The sequence below is a fragment of the Pholcus phalangioides genome, unplaced genomic scaffold (assembly GCF_987345545.1).
Source record: "Pholcus phalangioides strain wild (caught in Gottingen) unplaced genomic scaffold, Ppha-v1.0 ptg000024l_1, whole genome shotgun sequence".
NCBI lineage: Eukaryota > Metazoa > Arthropoda > Arachnida > Araneae > Pholcidae > Pholcus > Pholcus phalangioides.
Window position 1 is genome coordinate 21,713,109 of NW_028301616.1, and position 21,241 is coordinate 21,734,349.

The 21,241-nt window shown below is 40.1% G+C and overlaps 2 protein-coding genes across 4 annotated transcripts; both read right to left on the reverse strand.

Moving 5' to 3' along the window:
* Positions 1 to 992: 992 nt before the first annotated feature.
* On the reverse strand, positions 993 to 20,679 carry ubl (Ubiquitin-like protein 5). Of its 3 annotated transcripts, none has more exons than XM_089250530.1 (5): positions 20,597 to 20,679; positions 18,256 to 18,332; positions 12,256 to 12,339; positions 10,437 to 10,474; positions 993 to 1,206 (listed from the first exon to the last, which is right to left on the reverse strand). In XM_089250530.1, exons 2-5 carry the CDS (start codon positions 18,309 to 18,311, stop codon positions 1,163 to 1,165), a joined length of 222 nt encoding a protein of 73 aa, XP_089106656.1. In that variant the 5' UTR covers positions 18,312 to 18,332; positions 20,597 to 20,679; the 3' UTR covers positions 993 to 1,162. The 3 variants fall into 3 exon arrangements, with proteins under 3 accessions (XP_089106656.1, XP_089106655.1, XP_089106657.1); XM_089250529.1 differs by having other exon boundaries at positions 20,592 to 20,677; XM_089250531.1 differs by having other exon boundaries at positions 19,058 to 20,632.
* Positions 6,065 to 7,021, reverse strand: LOC149068980 (uncharacterized). The gene has a single exon (XM_089250528.1). The coding sequence runs from the start codon at positions 6,928 to 6,930 to the stop codon at positions 6,181 to 6,183; it is 750 nt and encodes a 249-aa protein (XP_089106654.1). The 5' UTR covers positions 6,931 to 7,021; the 3' UTR covers positions 6,065 to 6,180.
* Positions 20,680 to 21,241: the final 562 nt, after the last annotated feature.

A 21,241-nucleotide genomic window follows, 5' to 3' on the forward strand; every position in this document is an offset into this window, starting at 1 on the left:
ATATTTCTTTTTTTTCTTTCCTATCTGCTTGTCTTTTGTATTAAGAGATGGTATTTTTTTCGGCTCGTAATATGTAGGGAAAGGGAATTTTCTGGATGTTATGCCGAAACTAATACGTATTTGGAAAGAACAGTGATGTCTCCTCCGGGAATCGAAACCGGGTCCCCTTGCATACCAGGCAAGTGCGCTAATCAATACACCAGAGACACAATTCTCAATTCCTTATAACACGCATTAGTAACGAGAAGCACTGAGGTGTATTGGTTAGCGCACTTGCCCGGTATGCAAAGGGATCCAGGTTCAATTCCCGGAGAAGCAAGTCACTTTTCTTTCCAAATATTAGTTTCGGCATAACATCCAGAAAATTCAATTTTTCGGTATATTTATCTTTTTTTTTATGCGACTCTCTAAGGCAGCTGTTCTCAACTGCTTGGGGCTTCGTGTGCACCTCCCATGACCGCCGCAGCAGCTCGAAGAAAATAAAATAAATCAGTAAATTTAAGTAAATAAAAAAGAGGAAAAAGGGCTCTGCCGGTAAGACGAGATGACCTAAATAAGGGTATTGTATCTGCCAGTATAGTGGCGACATCTGTGCCAAACAGAGAGAATTTTTCACGAGGACCTACGTGGCCCGGGGGCGTCCGATGTTAAGACGGCCCTGCACAGGTGGTCTAATATACATACAGATGGGAGACAGACATGACCAATTATCACTAATATACGCAGGGCCGCAACTAGGGGGGAGCAGGTGGGTCTCGTGCCCCGGGCGCTGGACCCGAGGAGGGTGTGAATTTCCTTCAGAAACCTCTCCAACATTACAAGGGGACGTCAAAATGCAGTATACGTACAATATACGTATACAGTATCTAGTTGCGGCCCTCCCACCCACCCCCTCCTACTTCCTATACAAGGTATGAGGGAAAATGGCATTTCTACATCAAGAACTGCATTGAACGTGTACCTGAAGAAGAATTTAAAAAAAGATAAGAATATCAAGTTTTAACATGTTTTTATTTAACCAAATTTCCACAAATAACATGCAGAATTTAATTCAGAACGAACAATTTATAAACAGAGTATTTACACATGAGTTGAAGATGAAAGAAAAACTTGCGATGTACACCTAGCAAGTGAAATCGACACCGTGCCATATTTTCTGCTGTCACTGATAGTAAAGTTCCAAGTTCATACCATCATGAATTTCATCTGAAAATTGAGTTAAGCTTTTTTCTTTTTTTCCTTGACACTAAAATGATCTGATGAATAAAAACTAATTACACTTTATTTAATGAGAGAAGTATAGTGCAATCTCATGCAACAGACACTCTTCATTAGCAGGGGTTCCCATGGTCCAGTGGGAATAGAGCTTTTATGTCTTTTACTTTATACCAACAGACATAACTTTCTGTCCAATTGGTGTATATTGTTAGCCCAGGGGTACACATTATTTAATTATAATTGTCATAATGTAGTTCATACAGGCCTAGAGATGAAAGAAGTAGGAAAAATAAGGAATAATGCTATTGAGAAAAAAAATAAAATTCCCAAATTATCGTGGCATTTAAAAATGTTGTCATTCAGAAAGAAAGAATCGCACCTTAAGTATTTTAATTATAATATTATCTATTAATATTTCAAGAAACTCAAGTTTTAACGAATTTAAGAATCTTTCATTTCCAGAGAATTGTAGTATCAAAAACAATGTATAATAGCAAACTAAAAAAAAAAAAATCAAATTTTTTATTGTTACTTGAAAAATACAATTAATTATCATGATCCATTTTTTCTGTGCTTCTGAAAAACACCCTATCTAAGCGCCATAAAAATGTGGCCTCAGTCATCTGATGTGGCTTGCGATCTGAAACCTAATTTTGCAAAAATTAACTAAGCAACACACTTCCAGATCGCTCAAGACATCCGTGACACAGTTTCAGATAATTCAAGTAACCCGCATCACATTCCCATATCACTGAAGTGTGACCTGCAGGATATTTACATGTAATTTTCAAGTGACCTGCAGCACATTCCCAGATCACTAATATGACCCAGACATGTTTACAAATCATCTTAAGCGACCAGTTTTGTCTTTTTTCTTTCTTTGAAACCAAGCACAACTCAAGTCTATTGCCATGGGAAATTTACTACCTAGCGAGTTGTGCCGGAAGTGTAAGTGTGTACCTAACAGTCTGAGTATGTACCTAGTGTTGTGTTTAATTTTCAGTGCAGCGATCTATATTTCAGAAGTGAAGTGTAATGATTAAATATTGTATTATTTGTAGGCCTGTTGCTCTCTATAGCAAGACTTTTTAACAGGGAGATTGGCTCGCATTTGCACCTCAAAGTCAGGAGAACCACAGAAAACAAACTTCAACCATCCCCCACTGTGGCATCAGTTAGAACCCGGGACTTTACGATGTAAATCTGTCACTATGACCACTCGATCACCACAGCAGCTCTTAAGTGACCTGCGGTTGTTCCAAATCACTGAATCAAAAGTGGCCTATGACACTATCGGGAATTATGAGATGCATCGGTTGCGTGCAGTTACAGAGACATATCTTACACAAGGGACGGACTTTATTTCACACAACATCCTATATACATGACGAGAAACGAACTGCGCAATAACTAGAATAATCACCTGATGGCGCTTTGAGCGCGTACATCAATCCTCGCTCTGAGGAAGTGGCTTTCTTTTCCCACACGTCGGCGGCGACGCCACAGACTATCCCCCCAGTGAGCGAGCGAACGCTAATGTAGGAAATACAAGATTGACATTCACATATTGATGATACAAAATTATAACAAATAATAACCAATGTGCATGTGTGTATAAATACTTGCGACAGCTGAGAATTCAATATTTTGCTAAGACGAATGAAAAATACGAATATATACGATGTTAACATGTTTGCAATGATTTGAAAAAATAAATAATGTAAATTAACACTTATGCGAGAAATGCGAAAATAATATGTACACATATGCGAAAATGTAAAGGCATAACACAAGAATATAAATGGGTGTAAAACATATGCAATCAAAAATACGAAACAAATCGTTCTGGAAAATGAACTCTTCGTCCATAACGAGTTGTTACTGTTTTTTCTGTCGTTGACACTGGACTTTTGGAGTCCTGTTTAGAACTGATCTCATTTGGTAGTTCGGTGACTGCAGGTGGTTCTCTGTCATCCATGGCGAATGCAGGTTTGACTCTGTCAATAGACACTGAGATAGATTTACCATTTACTTTGATTACAAAAACTTTGTCGGTCCTTCGCACTACAGGATATGGTCCAGTGTAGGGTGCGCTTAATGCAGGTCGAACTTTGTCTACGCGTAAGAACACATGAGAACAAGATTTTAAGGAAGGATGAACATAAATCTTGAAAGTATTCTTATGAGATGGAGATACGGGTGATAAACTCCTCATGAGCGAAGACAGCATTGATGCATAGGTAGCGTCTGGTGTAGATTTGGACACCTCATCTGAAAGTAGGTCAGATGGCAATCTAATAGTGGTTCCATACACCAGTTCGGCACAGGTAGCTTGAAGATCCTCCTTGAAAGCGGATCGTAGACCCAGGAGGACTATCGGAAGCGATTCTGACCATTTGGTATTGTCGTGAGCAATGATGGCACTTTTTAGGGTGCGATGAAATCGCTCGACCAGACCATTGGCAATTGGATGATATGCAGTGGTTCGTATGCGATCTGTTCCTAGTAGTGCTGCGAGCTGCTGGAAGAGATGAGATTCAAATTGAGTTCCACGATCTGTGGTCACTGTTGAGGGACACCCAAAACGACTGATCCATGAATCAAAGAATGCTTTGCAGATGGTTTCGGCGCGTATGTCCGGTATCGGTGTTACTTCGGGCCATCTTGTAAATCTGTCTATCATGGTAAGACAGTAGATGTTCCCGTTTGATGGTGGATAAGGGCCTATAATGTCAATGTGCACATGTGAAAAACGAGCGTCGGGAAGTGCGAAGGTGCTCAGAGGTGCTTTTGTGTGCCTCTGGATTTTCGATCGCTGGCATGATTGGCAGCAGCGCACCCAAGCTGTGATGTTTTTGTTCATGTTTGGCCACACATATCGTGAGCAAATGAGGTTTTTTGTTACAGCGATTCCGGGATGCGATAGATTGTGAAGGTGGTCAAAAATCAGCTTTCGATACGAGTCTGGAACGAAAGGTCTGGGTGAGCCGGTTGAAATGTCACACCATAATTCACCATCTGTTAGATGACATGGCTTCAGTTCCAGCTGTAGAGATGTGTTGTTACCCTTCAAAATTTCTTTCAGTTCCGGGTCGCTTGATTGAAATTCCCTGAATTCTTTGAAATTAATGTCCTTAGAACCAGTTATTGCGTCGATTTCGATTCTTGACAGTGCATCTGCGACATAATTTTGAGAGCCTTGGACGTGACGGATATCGGTTGAATACTGGGATATCAAGTCCAAATGACGAAGCTGTCGCGGCGAACATTTGTTTGGATTTTGCTTGAAGGCATAAATTAGGGGCCTCTGATCTGTGTAGATAATGAACTCCCTGCCTTCGAGCATGTGCTTGAATTTTTTTATAGATGAATAAATTGCAAATAGTTCTCGGTCGTATGCGGACCATTTGTTTTGACTTTTGGACAATTTCATAGAGAAGAATGCGATGGGTTCCCATTTGTCGGCTAATTGCATGAGAGCACCACCCACTGCGACATCTGAAGCATCTACCCAAACACTTAATTTAGCTCCAGGAAGTGGATGTCTCAGGAGTGTGGCATTTGCCATGGCATCTTTGGCCAAAGTGAACGACTTTGTTGCTTCATCTGTCCACGCGAGTTGGTCGTTGGCACGAGCAGAACGAGGTGATTTTTTATTTTTATGACCTTCGAGAAATTTTATTAACGGATGTAACAAATCGGCAGCTTTCGGAATGAAACGTCGATAAAAATTGTACATACCGAGAAATCTTCGAAGTTGTGTCAAGGTCGTTGGCTGTGGATAATCCAAGATACACTGAACTCGATCTGTCAGAGGTTCGATGCCGCTTGTAGATAGCCGGAATCCAAGGAAGTCGATGGTTTCTTTACCGAAGTTGCACTTGGAGACGTTGACGCAGAGTCCATATTCTTGAAGTCTGTTGAAGAGAGTCTTGAGATGATGGATGTGTTCATCAGGATCTTTTGATGCAATCAGGATGTCGTCGACGAATGCGTAAACTCCAGGAAGTCCTCTGGTCACTTCATCGATGAATCGCTGGAAGGTTGCAGAAGCGTTGCACAATCCGAATTGCATCCTGGTGCTCTCAAACAATCCGAAAGGTGTGCATATTGCTGTTTTGTGGATGTCATCAGGATTTATTGGGATCTGATGATAGGCTTTTATGAGATCCACATGGCTGAAAATTTTAGTACCATGTAGTTCAGCAGTGAAATCAGCAATGCAAGGAATGGGATATTTGTCTTTTAACGTTTGTGCATTTAAAGCACGGAAATCTCCGACCGGTCGAAATTCCAAGGTACCCTTTTTTGGTACCATATGAAGTGGTGAGGCGTAATTACTCCTCGAAGGTCTCAAATGCCCCAGTTGCAGCATGTTGTGAAATTCCGATTTCGCTATTTTTAATCTGTCTGGAGCTAACCTACGAGGTTTCGCCACCACAGGCGGTCCTTTTGTGGATATATGATGGATGGTGTTGTGCTTTACTGGTGCATTTGGATTAGGAAGTTTAGTGATCTCCGGGAATTCAGAAATCAGCTTGTGATACGCCGAGTCACCGGTAATCGTTTTCACCGAATGAATGCACGTTGCGTTTGAGACGCGTCCGGGACGTTTCAATTTCGTTTTCAAGTCACGTAGGAACTTGTTGCGAAGGTCCGGGACTAAGTCGAAATAATGAAGGAAGTCCGCACCCAGTATAGGAGTTGACACATTGGCGATGTAAAATGGCCAGGAAAAATTTCGTCTCAAGCCGAAATCCACGGAAAGAATACGTTGGCCGTACACCTCGATGGATGATGAATTCGCGGCTGCGAACGCTTGAACAGGCCGTTGTTTGCGCTGAGAAAGGCTTGCCGGCAAGATCGAAACATCACTGCCCGTATCAACGAGGAAAGATAGATTCGTTTTCATGTCTTTCACAAACAGGCGACGTGACGTAGATGGCAAAGAGCAAGTCGCCTCTACTCTTTGCTGAGTTCGTTTCCCGAATATTTGCAGGGAGAGACACATTTCTTGGCATCGGTGCCGAATCGTCGATGATACCAACACTCGTCGCGATTTTTCGATCTGCTACGCTGTCGCGAGTAGCGATTTCGGTACGGGCTACGACTTCGCCCTCGGGAAATCTCGTCGATTCGCACATGGAGCTTTTCGATTTCCGACAACAAACGTTCCTCGATGGAATTCGCGGAAGAGTTAGAACAGGCACTTACCGCTTGTGGTGCTACGTCCATGACGCGATCGGCGATTTCGGCCGCTTTGTCCAACGTTAGTGGTGTGACTGCAGCCAGGATAGATTGCATAGATGTTGGCAAATGCTGAAGAAACAGTTCCAACATGAGCTCGTCCGGAACGCTGTGTGATTCCGCGCGACGCCGCATGACGCGCAAAAGTTCACTTGGACGACGATCACCGAGTTGCTCCCCAGTGAGAAGTTTCCGTATCTCTTGCTGTGACGATTCACCACTGCGCTTGATTAATTCCGATTTCACGTGTCCGTAGGGATCTGTTGCCGTTGGATTCGTGATGACATCGCGGATGACGGAAGCTGCTTCCGGTGGTAGATGGGCCACTATGTAGTTGAATTTTGTGCGACTGTCCGTTACCGGTTTCGGAATCCCCAGTTCGAAAGTTGATTCGCACATCAAGAACCACAGTGTAGGATCGGCGAAATTGTACGGTGGTATCTTTACCGCTGCCACGTCCGCCATGCTTTCGCTTTTGCGTGGGCGAGAATGTTCAACAGCACGTGTTGTTTCCGTTGAGATGCGTCCGCTGTTTCTTTTTTTAGATATAATGTCTCAACTGATGATCAGACTTTCCAAGGTCACCAATATCGGGAATTATGAGATGCATCGGTTGCGTGCAGTTACAGAGACATATCTTACACAAGGGACGGACTTTATTTCACACAACATCCTATATACATGACGAGAAACGAACTGCGCAATAACTAGAATAATCACCTGATGGCGCTTTGAGCGCGTACATCAATCCTCGCTCTGAGGAAGTGGCTTTCTTTTCCCACACGTCGGCGGCGACGCCACAACACATTTCCAAATAAATGAAATGGCCTGCAGGTTGGATATCCTTGACGTAACACCTCCATTACACCCGGAGGATACAACGATTAATGGCCTGCATATGTTCATAAATGTTAATTTTTTTCTAGATGACAGCAGTAGTCAATGGCTAAATAAGAAACCTAGTGTACCTTAAAACAATTGTAGCCCAACATTTTGGAAAGTATGGGCCACTTCACAGATTTGAAAACATGTAGCAAGCCACTTAAGTAATCTAGAACAGCATCATAGGTGTGTGATTATGTGATGTATTTGTGTGATCTGTGAATATGCCACAGGTAACTTTAGTCTGAAGATGTGCCTTGGGCCACTTAATTAAAGTAAAAATGTGCCTAAGGCCACTTACGTAAGTGTGCCACAAAGCACTTAAGAGATGTGGTTATGGCTAAGTTTATTTTTAAAAATTAAGTTTAAGGTGGTGGGCCACATTAGATGACTCCAAGGGTTGCATTTGGGCTGCAGGTTGAGCACATGTATGCCTTAAAACGAGTTCTCAAACTGTGCGCCACCAACTTTTGCCAGGGGCGCAGCAGAGTAGTGGTCTTAATAATGGTTTTTCAAAGAGATTCTTTGTTAAACCGCTCTGGGGAGCAGCAGATAAACGTTGATTAGGGACAGGGGCACCACGGGTGAAAAAAGTTTGAGAACCCCTGCCTTAAAGACACGCGAAAGTTATTTTCTGAAGGTAAAAAAAGCAGGGTTCAGCTAGCGACTACACTATAGGAGCACCGTGACCCCTGAATTTATACAATAAATCGTGAAAACGATTTTAATTCTTGATTTCAAAAATTCAAGTAAGCCTTGTTGGAAATATGGGAAAAAACTGGATATTTTATGAAGAAAAGTTGAAAATGGCCAAAATTGCTGGAATCTTCTATATATATAAAATTGATTTTCTGTCTGTGTATGTGTATGTTCTCTATACAAATCTACAATTTTAGATCGATCAACATGATCGAAATGATAGGCTACTTTCAAATTTCGTCAGAGCAGGGCAAATGCCCCAAATGGGCAAAACACCGTAGGGCAACAATGGTTTTTGGGCCTCAACAATCACTTTCCGAACGTTTACTTTGGTTACCGTGGTTCCCTAGCAATGCATTCAACACGTGTATATGTCTTTACAATGGTTTGTCATTTCTTCAACGCCGTCAGTAAATGTATAATATTTATGCCTTTATAATGGTTTGCCACATTTTCAATACTCCCAGTAATGAGGTTTTTTGAATGACGTCGTAATCATCATCAGCATCGCTTTGATGGTCAGGAAAAGGGTGATCCTCATAGAAATCAGTGTTAAAGTTGCCGATTTTAATGTAGAAATGCGGAAATTTGGTGGGGTTTTCTGTCACATCAATAATTTTGAAAATTGTATTTAATTCTCAATTTTTGAAATATTGAGTTCGCTTAGAGATATACGAAGCCCAGAAAATTAAATATAAAATAATTAGCCATAGCTATACTTTTGAATTGGATATCCATGCAATAACATTGATTTCAACTTTTTATTTACATCTTCTCAAGCATGAAAATTAATGTCTCCGTATTGTCTTTTGATATTCAACTGCATAAATTCACATAGTTTAGGTGGTTTTAAAATTAATTATGGGCCCGTAAAGTACATGGAAGAAATTCCACAGCTTCAATTAAGCATTTTTGAAAGCTGAAACAGGCAGATGAATAACTTGAAGTTTAAAGGGGGGGGGGGGGAATCGAAATACCTAGCACCCTTTAAAAAAAGAAAAAATATATATTTAGTTTTACGTTTCTTTAAATCTAGATTTGTTTCTTTCATGAGTTGCGCAGGAAGTCGCCATATTGGTGAACTTGGACACGGTTTGCATGTCCCTCAAAGAAAGAGGGAGATATCACGTGATCCAAAAAAGCCTCATTGAAGAAAACCCGGGCAACGGTGGGTATTATAGCTAGTGTCCTATAAAATACAGAATCATATAGTAACCATATATATGCAAGTTTCTGGCCCTCGAGCTGCAGAAATACTACTACTACTATTACTTAACCGTACATACACCTTGCACACATTTTCTATGGAATTTCTAACAAATCAGCACATGCTGGAATGTGTGTTCTGAGTTTATGTGTAGTCCTAACATATTTATGTTGTCAAGTTGAACTTGCTTCGTGTTCGTACTGCCATCTGTCTTCCATTTCCTGAAGTAAAGATGGAAATGCCTGAACTTTCATGTTATGTCAGTATCGTAATGTAGAGAGACTTTTTCAACCAGGAGACCGGCTCACATTTGCAAGCAAGGCAGATGCTTCGGCAAAAATACTCCATATATGGCATGTGCACTCTCATCTCTTATGGGGATATTCCATTTTATTATAAAATTTTATTTCACAAATTTTTTAAATAGGTTTTACTAATTTGATGGTAGAACAGGAATCTACAGTATTATCAGACAGGGAAGAAACCGCTCACTAGTGCAGATAAAAAGACTTCTATCACTTAACTGCCTGTAACCTCTAAGAAATTTCTATGGTGCATGCCAGAATGGGCTGTTTACCTAGCATCAATATTAATTATGAATGCAATATTAAATAATAATTATTCAATATAAATTCAATATTTTCACTATTAACTGTTCAGAGATGTATTAAAGAAACATAGTCAAGATTTTCTGACTAGGGGGGAAGGGGTTGTCATTATTTTTTCTTCCCAAAGTGTGGGGGAACACAAAAATCTTGACTTAAGAGGGATGGGTTGAACTCCCAAATGCCCAGTGTCGAGATACCATCTGTCTTTTAATTTCTGAAGCAACACATCAGCATAACATGCCTTTCCTGTTATTAATTTTAAATATTGGCCAGACTGGTATCAAAAGATGAGACTAAAAGTAGAAGCATGAGATAGGGGAAGGGTGTGTGTCAAACAATGAATTCATGTATTTTACATAGGCTTTTGTATGGAAAATATTTATAGCAATTAGACATTAGTTTGATGACTTGGTTTTGAGTTGCAAAAGGCAATACTGTCTTGCAAGTATTGCCTAATGAAAGGCATACTGCATAATTAACATACTGTATTTATTTCCCTGATTTTCAACACCGCTCATGAGCATTATTCAAGAGCAAAGACTAAAAAGTGAGTATACCTATATAAAAAAGGATACAATCTGCTAAGGTGATGTTGTCTTTGAAAATGGTATACCTGTAAGGGGGGAAAAACAAAATTCCTGTCAGATGAGAAAACAACAACACATAAGATAGTTTAAAGAGAACAGGAAACAATTAAACTCATAACTCAAGGCACTATTGTAATTCAGATAATATATGACAGCCCTTATACCACAATATATTTTCCTCTATAAACCAAATTTCAGTTGAGAATCAATTATTTCCAAGTCTATATCGAGTTATAGGAGAAAAAAATCATACAACCGAAACCAACTACAAATTTCCCTTTTTTTTTCTTCAACAAAAATAAAGTAACGTTATAAATCATTCATTTCCAAATTCTAGAGAAATATTACATATACTCTTGTATAAACCCCCCCCCCCTCAGGACCACCAAAACTGAAATAAATACAAAGTGTTTATATAAAACAATGAAATATATACAAATACCTGTTTATAAGCGTATTTTAGAGGGGTTAAAAATTCATATATTTTCATGTAATAAAAGCTACGATGAAAAATGATTCAAACTTTCTGATCCATTTCTTCTGATTCTCCAAGCTCTACATTGAAAGCCAAGTTATCATACCGTGTGGCATGGCATCTTTCGATTTTATTTTATCATTTACAACTGTGCTGTCATTGTCACTTTCAAAGAGGATATCGTCTTCAGTTCCATCCATCATGTTACTGAAACCATTCATTAAAGGATTTGATGATGATTTCGATAAAACAGAATTTCACGCCTCGTAAACCCACTACCACACTAAGCCAATGCCAGGTTTCTTTAAGTCACCACTTTCTGTTCTTCATCTCAGAAACTCATCCATTTGGTCCATAATGTCCTTAAATATTCTTTAAAAGGCTTGTTGATGCTTACATCTAAAGGCTGTGAAATCGACATTTGTCTATGGGTATCAAAGACCACAACGCTTTTGATTTCTTTGCTTTGGCTATTTAACATCAATTCTGTAGAGTTTGAACATAGCTACAGACTAAAGTAGAATGTTTTGCACTTTTCTTAAAATTCTTTCAGAATGTTCTGCAGAAGCGCATGTTGTTTTGTAACACACCTCAGTTTTCGGCATATTCTGCTTCAGGAATTCATATTCTTACTACAAAAATCTCTCTACTGGTTAGTAACACGCCTACAGTTACAAATGTTACTCTACTGATAAGTTATGCCATTTAGAATAGTCCAATGAAGTTGCATATCTTCAAGCTAGCCGTGCTTAGGCCATGTAGGGGTGGGGGGTAGATATTTTCTCCACAAAAACTGATCGACGCCCCCCCCCCATAAATTAAAGAACAAAATTTTCAACAAAAAAACTCTGCTTATACACCAATATATATAGTAAATACACCAATATATATGGTAAATACTCACATACATATTTCAACCCCAACTCAAATATATTTCCTTAAATAGATGAACTTGCTTAACACAATTCAAATATGTTTTCTTTGAGTCAGACAATAAAATCACTGTTTAGTCTGTTATTACAAAATTTAGTTTGTCTGTTTTTCCCTTAAGCGACACAACAGAACTCACTAAACTCCCCACCCCCTTCAAAATGACATATCTTTTCTCAATGAAGTAGACTTTCTTCTAATTTTCAGCAGGTGCAAACTAAAGGATATAGGGAAAAAGTGTTCCATTGAGATATCAACTTCACTAAATATCTGGGCTTGTCAATACTAAAATAAGAGATATTTAAGGAGAAGAGTTATCTGATCAATGCTGCTTTAAGGGTTAATATAAAACTCAGTTCATTATTTTATTCATAAGAAAAAAAATCCAGAAAGGAATTTTACCATTTCTTCAGGACAATTTTGTCCCAGCGAGTGCCAGTTTGAGCAGCAATCAGCTTTTTCAAATCACCTATAGTGTCATCACCACTTCAAGTGAATTAAGGAAAAAAAATTGCTGTATAAGTCATTCCTGAATCCTTCATACACATAAAAACCAGGATTGATTTCATATGGAAAAAAAAAATTGTTAGAGAATTGATAAGATTTTGCAGTCCATCGTCAACTGAAAGAGTTTCTCAGGACATCAGTAGAGTTCATTTTCTTTTAACATTTCCCTTCTCATTAGCATTGAACAAACGATAAGCACATGAACGTCTAATCTTTTGGTGCAAGAAACTCACAATTACAGTTTTCATTGGAAACGAAATAAATGAATGATTAACAATTAGTTACAAAGTATTTAAATACTGATACTTTATGGTGGAATCTCAATTAACTGGGAAAAAAGGTGCAGAATCATGTTGCTTGACAAGAGTCTTGGTTAATAAGGAATGAAAAATTAAAGTCTGCTAATAAATTTATTTTTCATGCAACAGCTTTTCTCTGTGCATAATAATAATAAAAAAAATACAGTAGAAGCTCTCAATAACTGACACCCATGACAGGGCCATAACTAGGGGAGGAACTGCCCCGGGTGGCAAAATTTAGGTGGGAACAAAAACACCATTACAAAGTTATTAAATTTTGATGTTGTGGGGGCAGCAAAATAATGTTTACCCCAGGCGGCAAAAATCCTAGTTACAGCCCTGCCCATGGGACCAAAAGTTTTGTAAGCTAATGTAGATGTAATGGGGAAATGGAGAGCCACTGAAGAGCCAAAAAAACTGGTTCACCTGCCTAATATCGTGTAGGGCCCAGAGAGCCCGCAGAAGTGCCGCAACACGACGTGGCATGGACTCGACTAATGTCTGAAGTAGTGCTGGAGGTAATTGACACCATGAATCCTGCAGGGCTGTCCATAAATCCGTAGGAGTAAGAGGGGGTGGAGATCTCTTCTGAACAGCACATTGCAAGGCATCCCAGATATGTTCAATAATGTTCATGTCTGGGGATTTAGGTGGTCAGCGGAAGTGTCTAAAGTCAGAAGAGTGTTCCTGGAGCCACTTTGCAGCAATTCTGGACGTGTGGGGTGTCGCATTGTCCTGCTGAAATTGTCCAAGTCCGTCGGAATGCACAATGGACATGAATGGGTGCAGGTGATCAGACAGGATGCTTACGTACTTGTCACCTGTCAGTCGTATCTAGACATATCAGGGGTTCCATATCACGCTAACTGCACACGCCCCATACCATCATAGAGCCTCCACCAGCTTGAACAGTCCCCTGTTGACATGTAGGGTCCATGGATTCATGAGGTTGTCTCCATACCCGTACACGTCCATCAGCTAGAAGCAATTGGAACAGAGACTCATCAGACCAGGCAACGTGTTTCCAGTCCCCAACAGTCCAATGTCGGTGTTGTCGGGCTCAGGCAAGGCGTAAAGCTTTGTGTCGTGCAGTCATCAAGGGTACACGAGTGGGCCTTCGGCTCCGAAAGCCCATATCGATGATGTTTCGTTAAATGGTTCGCACGCTGACACTTGTTGATGGCCCAGCATTGAAATCTGCAGCAATTTGCGGAAGGGTTGCACGTCTGTCACATTTAATGATTCTCGTCAGTCGTCGTTGGTCCCGTTCTTGCATGATCTTTTTCCGGTCGCAACGATGTCGTAAATTTAAAAACAAGATCAACAAAAAAAACCAATATTTTGATCATTTTTTGTCGCACAATGGTCATTTTCTGCACAAGAAGGCTAATTAGACTGGGACCTACAATTTATTGCCGATTGGCAGCTTTCTTTTTTTATACTCACCGAGAGGTTGGTGTGCTAACCCCTCAATGTAGGACTCCCTACAAAACCAATATATTACCATTCAAATTCACCATCCTGGACCAGTTATGTTCAGTCAATTAAGTAATAAATTGACAATTTATCATATTTACCAACATGAGCTAGGGATTAAAAATAATCTTAGTTGAGCATGATAAAATCTCAGTTTATGACCAAAAATTAATTACAGTAGTATGATTTCTATCCGCTTACGAGGAGGGAAATACATTAAAGCCCTATTCCACATGACCAAGGATAAAAAAAATGTGCATTAGGGAAGGTTTTACTGTATCTAACTCTGCGCATCATTCATCACAAAATTTGTCAAGCCAATTTCAACTTGCTAATCAATATCTCATGATAGATATTATGTTGCAGACAAAAAGCTATATCTCTCTCATCATTTCTTGAATTAATCTCGGTCTGCTATAAATGATTTGCCACCACTGAATCTTTTATTGAAGATTATTGCATGTTCCTGTGATACAGTATCAAAGATGGTAGCTCCCTGGACACATTGCTGCCAGAATCAACCAATAACTATTCCATCAAGTTTGTTTTCTTTATCATGTCTTGTTCATGTTTTTGTTTCATTTTGTTCATGTCTTTATCAAAAAAATCCCCTTTAGAGGTATGGGGCTGAAGTCAGGAACAAAAACACTAGGAAAAGAAAAATTGTAAATTGCCGCCACCATGTCTGGGTCACCAAACTATAGATTCACAAAATACACTCATTGCTATAAAAACTTGCGCACCCAGAAGAAGTCGTCAAAATGAAACGAAATTTCACACATGTAAGTACTACGTTGATATAAGTAAGTGATTAGAAAATCCAAGAAAAAGGATAATTTATTGCAGAAAAAAGTACAGATGAACAGAAGTTTTAGTACTCTGTTGGAACCCCTCTAGCACGATGCGATACGAGCGGGCATTGAGGCATACAAGTTCCGTATGATGTCCTGAGACATCTCGTTCCACAGTTGCTGTAAATGCGCCTCTAGTTCGACCAACCTCGTAGGGTGTCCAACTTGCCGTCCCAAATGATCCCAGATATGCTCGACTGGTGACAAATCTGGGGATAGAGCAGGCCAGGGAAGGGTGGTAATGTGGCGGAGGCAGTCTTGTGACATCCTTGCTGTGTGTGGCCTAGCATTGTCTTGTTGAAAAATGGCTCCTGGGAGCCCTGCCATGAGTGGCAACACATGTGGCTGAAGGATGTTATGGACGTACCGCTGTGCTGTCATTGTGCCATGGATCAATATTAGGGGTGACTGTGTATCGTAAGCAATAGCACCCCATACCATGACACCAGCTGTGGGAGCGGTGTGTCGCTGTAAAGCGAAGGCAGGATTGAAGCGTTCACCACGGGGACTCCACACACGAGCACGATTGTCATCACTGCTCAAGTTGAATCTCGATTCGTCGCTGAAGACGACCTGGTTCCATTCCGTTGCAGTCCAATCCCGTCATGCTCGACACCACTCCAGAGGCGTTGGTGGATGGGTGTCATTGGCAGCACACGTAATGGGCACCGCGATACCAGATGTCCTTCAGCCAGGCACCTTGCGATGGTTCGGGAAGACACGGGGGCCTGTATTGAAGCTGCTGCCTGAGTCTGGACAGCGGCCAATGAGGCAGTTGGCTCTACGCGTGCGTTTCTGATGATGTGACGGTCTTCTCGACGACTGGTCTGTCGAGGGCGTCCTGAACCTGGTCGATGTGTAAATGACGTCTCTTCTGTCCACTGGTCCCAACACCTCCTCACAGTAAAATCAGAACGGCCTAATTGATGAGCTACTCGCCGAGCTGACCTCCCAGCTTCCATCATCCCGATGATTCTTCCCCTATTGAACTCTGACAACTGCTCATATGGTCTTCGACGGTGGCGTAACGGCATGTCTATACAATACAAATACAATGCCACAACAGGCAAATTGCCCAACGAGGTGGCTGACTTAAGAACATCATGTATCCCCGAGCCCCTACCTACTACTGCTACACCACGCATGCACCCCCCCTCCGCGGAACCCACCAACGAATCGGTACATGCGGGAATGTGCGTGTACGTGTAGTGCAACCTGACGTAAAGTTTGTTTTCTGTGTAATGCTTGTTATGTGTATCATCTGCCCCCAGTTTTACTAACTATGAGTGAAGTGTTATGGTTGAATGATTTACCGTTGTAGGACTGTTGCTCTCTGTGGCGAGACTTTTTAACGGGGAGATCGGCTCGCATTTGCGCCTTGAAGTTGGGAACCACAGAAAACCAACTTCAGCCGACCACCACTGTGGGGGTTCGAACCCGGATCCTCGCATCACGAGTCAGGCACTATAACCACTCGACCACCACAGCGGCAAACATGTCTACCTCAGCATGTCCTTTGCAAACGATTAAATACACTCCAGCAAGCTCTGCTTACCTGTTTTATACTCCAAGGAGAACGAAGTTCAACGCCCTCTAGTGGCATTACGCAATCACGCTGCATTTCTAATCATTTACATATCTGCCCGACATGTACCTTCAGGCCAACTTTCGTTTCGATCCCACAATTATTTCTTGGTGTGCAAATTTTTATGGCAATGAGTGTTCTATAAAGTAAACAAAACACAAAATTTATTCATGCAAATAGCACCTATTCCCAGAGCAATCTATTCCGATCTCTCAACAAACTACTGGGTATCGAACAAAATCATACCACTCCCATATCATCTGGAAGTGAATGGTGCCATAGAAAGGTGGCATCGCATCCTTAAAGCAGCAATCAAGTGCTATTCTTCAACAGATTGAGTGGGGGTATTGCCAATTGTTCTTGTCAGACTAAGAGCAGCATACAAGATAGAATTGGAATGCTCCACATTTGAACCAGTACATGGTGAACCAATCAAATTCCCTGTCTGAGTTCCCACCTTATGACATAGATGCTGATAAGAAATGGTTGCTCACCAAGAAACAATACTACTTTTAGAAAATTCTGCCTGTACCAGCGTCTCAACTGCAATAAATAAAAAACATTCATCCATAAAGAACCAGACCATTCTACTCATGTTTTTCTTTGCAACGATGCTATGAAGAAGCCTTTTCAGTGTCCATATGATGGCCCTTATGAGGTGGTCACATGGTGCAATAACGCTATTACCATCAGATGTAAAGGAAGAAATGTATAGTTGAATGTTCAATGAGTGAAACCAGCATATATAGCCACAGATAGTGAAAGTCAAAACAGTGACCCATTTTGACTCATTAAGGCAGGACAAGTCACCTCTGAACCACTTCGTTTTATAATTGCACGTCTAATTTTGTCCTTATATATATTTGTAAATAATTAGTTTGTGCAACCCACATTGGAAGAAAGGGTACTGTGGTGCTGCGGCTGTGACCAAAAACGTGCATTTCCAGGGAAAATGAAAATCAGTCAGTCACCATTCCATCCAAACTAAGCGATGTCATATCTTCTTTTGCTATTCATTTGAGTAATTTTTTTGTTAATTTTATATTATTTTGTGAATCAATGGAAGCTTTTACTTTAGCATAAATCTATTCAATATACCTATACTTGGTGTCATTTCCAGATTCTGAAGACCAGACAAGACCCGGGCTCTGTCCTTTGAGGGATATAAGCAGTATTTCCAGACTATGACTGTCATCCCTCTATCTAAAACCATATTCTGTGGCCATTCCTAATCAATTCAAATTATTAATTATATAACTGCTATTTCTCTCCCCCAACTTATACAATTCTTTTATTTTCAACTGTAAAACCAGACATGGAGCAGGCTCTGTCCTGTGGGGGGATATAAGCATTGATCCCCAAATGGTTGATTTATCTGTAACTGGTACCAGACATTTTCATTCACCGTGCGTTACAGTAAAAGAGATTTCGCCGGTCAACTTTGGTCTGGCCACATGCTTTTTTAAATTTTGGTTAATTGGGGGGTTCTGCAGCAGGGTTTGCCAACTTGAGACAAGTGTGATGGCACAGTACAATAGCTTTTCAATGTGGGGGAAAAAAGGAACTGTAGAGAAAAAACTAGGAAGATGACGAAAGAGCATGATCTTATCATATATCAAAATATATAACGAAAACAATATGACATGAATTCTGCTGAACAGTCAACCAGCATTTCAAAGGATACTTGCACTTTATCCTGACTTTTTTGCCAAGACGATCATTACAGGTCACTTCGATCATGATGATCTATCTCAAAGACACCTGCATAAAAAAACCCAAAAATTAACAAACTTTATGTACCTTACACATGCATAGCTTATACAGAAAAAAATTATGCGAAAGTGTGACATTTCTGTACAACAATTTAACACAGGGCTTGACAAATTGAAAAAATATTTAGTCACCAGCCCAAATTCTTACGAGCCAAGCATGGTATATTGCTAAAAAAAAATGTGGTTCCCAACTTTAAGGCACGAATGCAAGAGCTTATCCCCTCATTAAAAAGTCTCGTCACAGAGAGCCACAGGCCTACAATGATAAAAATATCGAATGATTACACTTCACTCAAATTTGAAATACACAGTAAAACCTTAACAAACTTTTTTTTAATGGGAGCCATAAAATTGATCTGTTCCTCACTCTCATCTTTCATAGTGACGATTTAACCAAAATTAGCGACGAGTAAACAAGGGTTTAATAACATCGTTGTCTATGAAAGCTGGAAGGGCCTGAAAAAAAAGTGACGACTTAACGAGGTTTTACTGTAGATGGCAGTACTGAAAAATCAAGACAACACTAGATACCAGGGTTGGACAGTTTCTTCCGAAGCGGAAAAAACCAGCTGGAAGAAACTAGTTTTCTTGCAATAATTTATCATTTAAGTTTGAATTTATACTTTAGATGTAACAAATGTGTACATTTTCTATATAGCATTAAGTAAATTTAATTTCACTAACTTAATTGTGCATGCAAATTAATAAGCGTACCAGTCTTTTGCAGAGTTAAGCAGTTTCTTTAGCTTGGAAAAAAACTGTGCTGCAATAAACCAACTCTGCTTCTTCCCAGTAAGAGAAACTAGTCTTCCTTTTGTATTCATCATTTCATTCATTTTTTTGTATTCATCATTTCATTCATTTTTTGTATTCATCATTTACACTTATAATGTAAAAATTACATCAGTCTTTTGATCAAGGTCACATATTTAACTGATATAGGTTTCTTCCGGGAAAAGAAAACCTAACCCTGCTAGATACACACACTTTGTTTCAGACTCTGCAATGAAGCTGGGCTGGAAGAGATGTCCACAATGGGATAGGTTCAGTGCCAGAGTCTTGCTGTTCATTCATTCATTCATGCTCAAGGAAAACTGCCCTACATAATGTTTTCCATTGCTTTTCCCATTTTAAAAGATGTAGCGTAATAAAATCAAAAAATTTTATGTTACCCTTAGACTCCAATTTCAAAATTTAGCAACCACATTTAAAAAATTTTAGATGCCAAATACCAATTTTCTAGTCACCACAGCGACCTGGAATTTCTCCAAACCTGATTTACCACACCAACCAAATATCTTTCTCATTAACTATTCAATCGGCCAAATTTCATTGTTCAGATTTCCCAAGAAAGTAAATATGTTTGGATTTTTCTTTTTTCACTCGTGCACACACCAGTAGTGACAAGAGAAAAAAAATTCTGAAAGGGAGTTATGGAACAATAAGTTTGGGAAACCATGAGATAGAGCAGCGGTTCTCAACCTTTTTTGACCCGCACAGAGCCCTTTTCAGTACATAATTTCTATGGTGAATACTCTTTGAATTGACGAGCTATTTTGTATAAAATTTTTAAGGCGGAATGCAGTAGGCATCTTTTTTTTATTTATCTAGCAAATTGACTGATTTTGTTTTCCCCAATTCGCTGCGGAGCCCCGAGCACCGGTTGAGAACCGCTGGGATAGAGTATAATCAGCCCCCTCACGTGGAGGGAGAATGCCCGGCTTCAGGGGCGTCTTAAGACCATTATGGGGACCCCAGGCCATGTGGTTTTTCTGAGACCCTACCTGGTTAATTCTAGAAAATTTCAATTACACATTTTCAACAATTTTTTTTTGAGACCCTTTTCTTGATGTGCCCGGGTGAACCTATGCGTTAAGACGGCACTGCTCGGCTTGAGTAAGAGATTTTCATCAATGAACGAATGCTAGGGGGAAGGGTGCTCTGTCCCGCGCTCGAGCACCCACAACTTCAAGCCTCTCTTTTGAGGTCGATGAATTTCGAACAATTTGGAAAGACTTATTTAAGAACGAATTCCCCCAAAGCCAATTTCAATGATTAAATAAACTAATATTCTCAATAGATCCATAGGTTATGGACGTTATCACGAAATTACTTAGGGAATCTCAATGAAAAACAGATATAATATTTTTTAAAAAAAAAGTATCTATATTAATGTCAAAAATTAATACAAATAAATTTGTATTTATGTTAGAAAAATCCAATATAAATACAAATCACAAAATCACACCTTACGTCGACTATACTAATCAGCAAGCTCAAGTTGCCTTCGGTTTCTCCGCAAGGAGGAAGAGAAAATCTAGCATAATAAAAAAATGATTTTCATACTGTCACAGATATACATCAGTATATCCCAAAGCACCGAGATTATACCGCTTTAACTACCAAAAATAAAAACTCACCAATGGTTGTTAAAATTGCTAGTTATTACTAAACTTGATAAAATAAGTGAAGTCGAGCTCTTAAGCCGGGTTTTCCCAGGAGCAGGTTTCCTGTGCCACGCGCAATGTGCCAGCGCGACACGCCGTCCACTCACCAGTAAGAAAAGCAGCATGACTGTTTTCCTACAGAGCGCAATACGCCTGACGACCGCGCTTTACGTCGGGCGTGATTGGCCGACTGCATCTGGAGGAGTCAAATGCGTCGTGCGCCGCGGTTTTCCCGATATTCTCTTCACTCTTGTGTGTTTTCTTTCCCTTCCCTTCAAACTGCAGCATGCAGACGACACAGAGTAGCTGATGCCAAGGCCATATACTATATAATATAAAGCTGGGTTTTCCTAGAAATAGGTTTGTTGCGCAGCGTGAACCGAATTAGACTATTTCGCGCCGACAGAAACGAGTTACATAATCACGCTACGTGTTTATGTTTTCCTAGTGA

What these genes read in the sequence shown, in the direction of transcription:
- LOC149068980 (XM_089250528.1), bottom strand. Translation starts at nt 6,930, where the DNA reads ATGGCGGACGTGGCAGCGGTAAAGATACCACCGTACAATTTCGCCGAT.
- ubl (XM_089250530.1), bottom strand. Translation starts at nt 18,311, where the DNA reads ATGATCGAAGTGACCTGTAATGATCGTCTTGGCAAAAAAGTCAGGATA. An exon ending in AAAATTGTCCTGAAGAAATG is followed by an intron (nt 10,475 to 12,255) that starts GTAAAATTCCTT and finishes CCCCCCTTACAG; the next exon opens with GTATACCATTTTCAAAGACA. An exon ending in CAACATCACCTTAGCAGATT is followed by an intron (nt 1,207 to 10,436) that starts GTATCCTTTTTT and finishes CTCAATTTTCAG; the next exon opens with ATGAAATTCATGATGGTATG.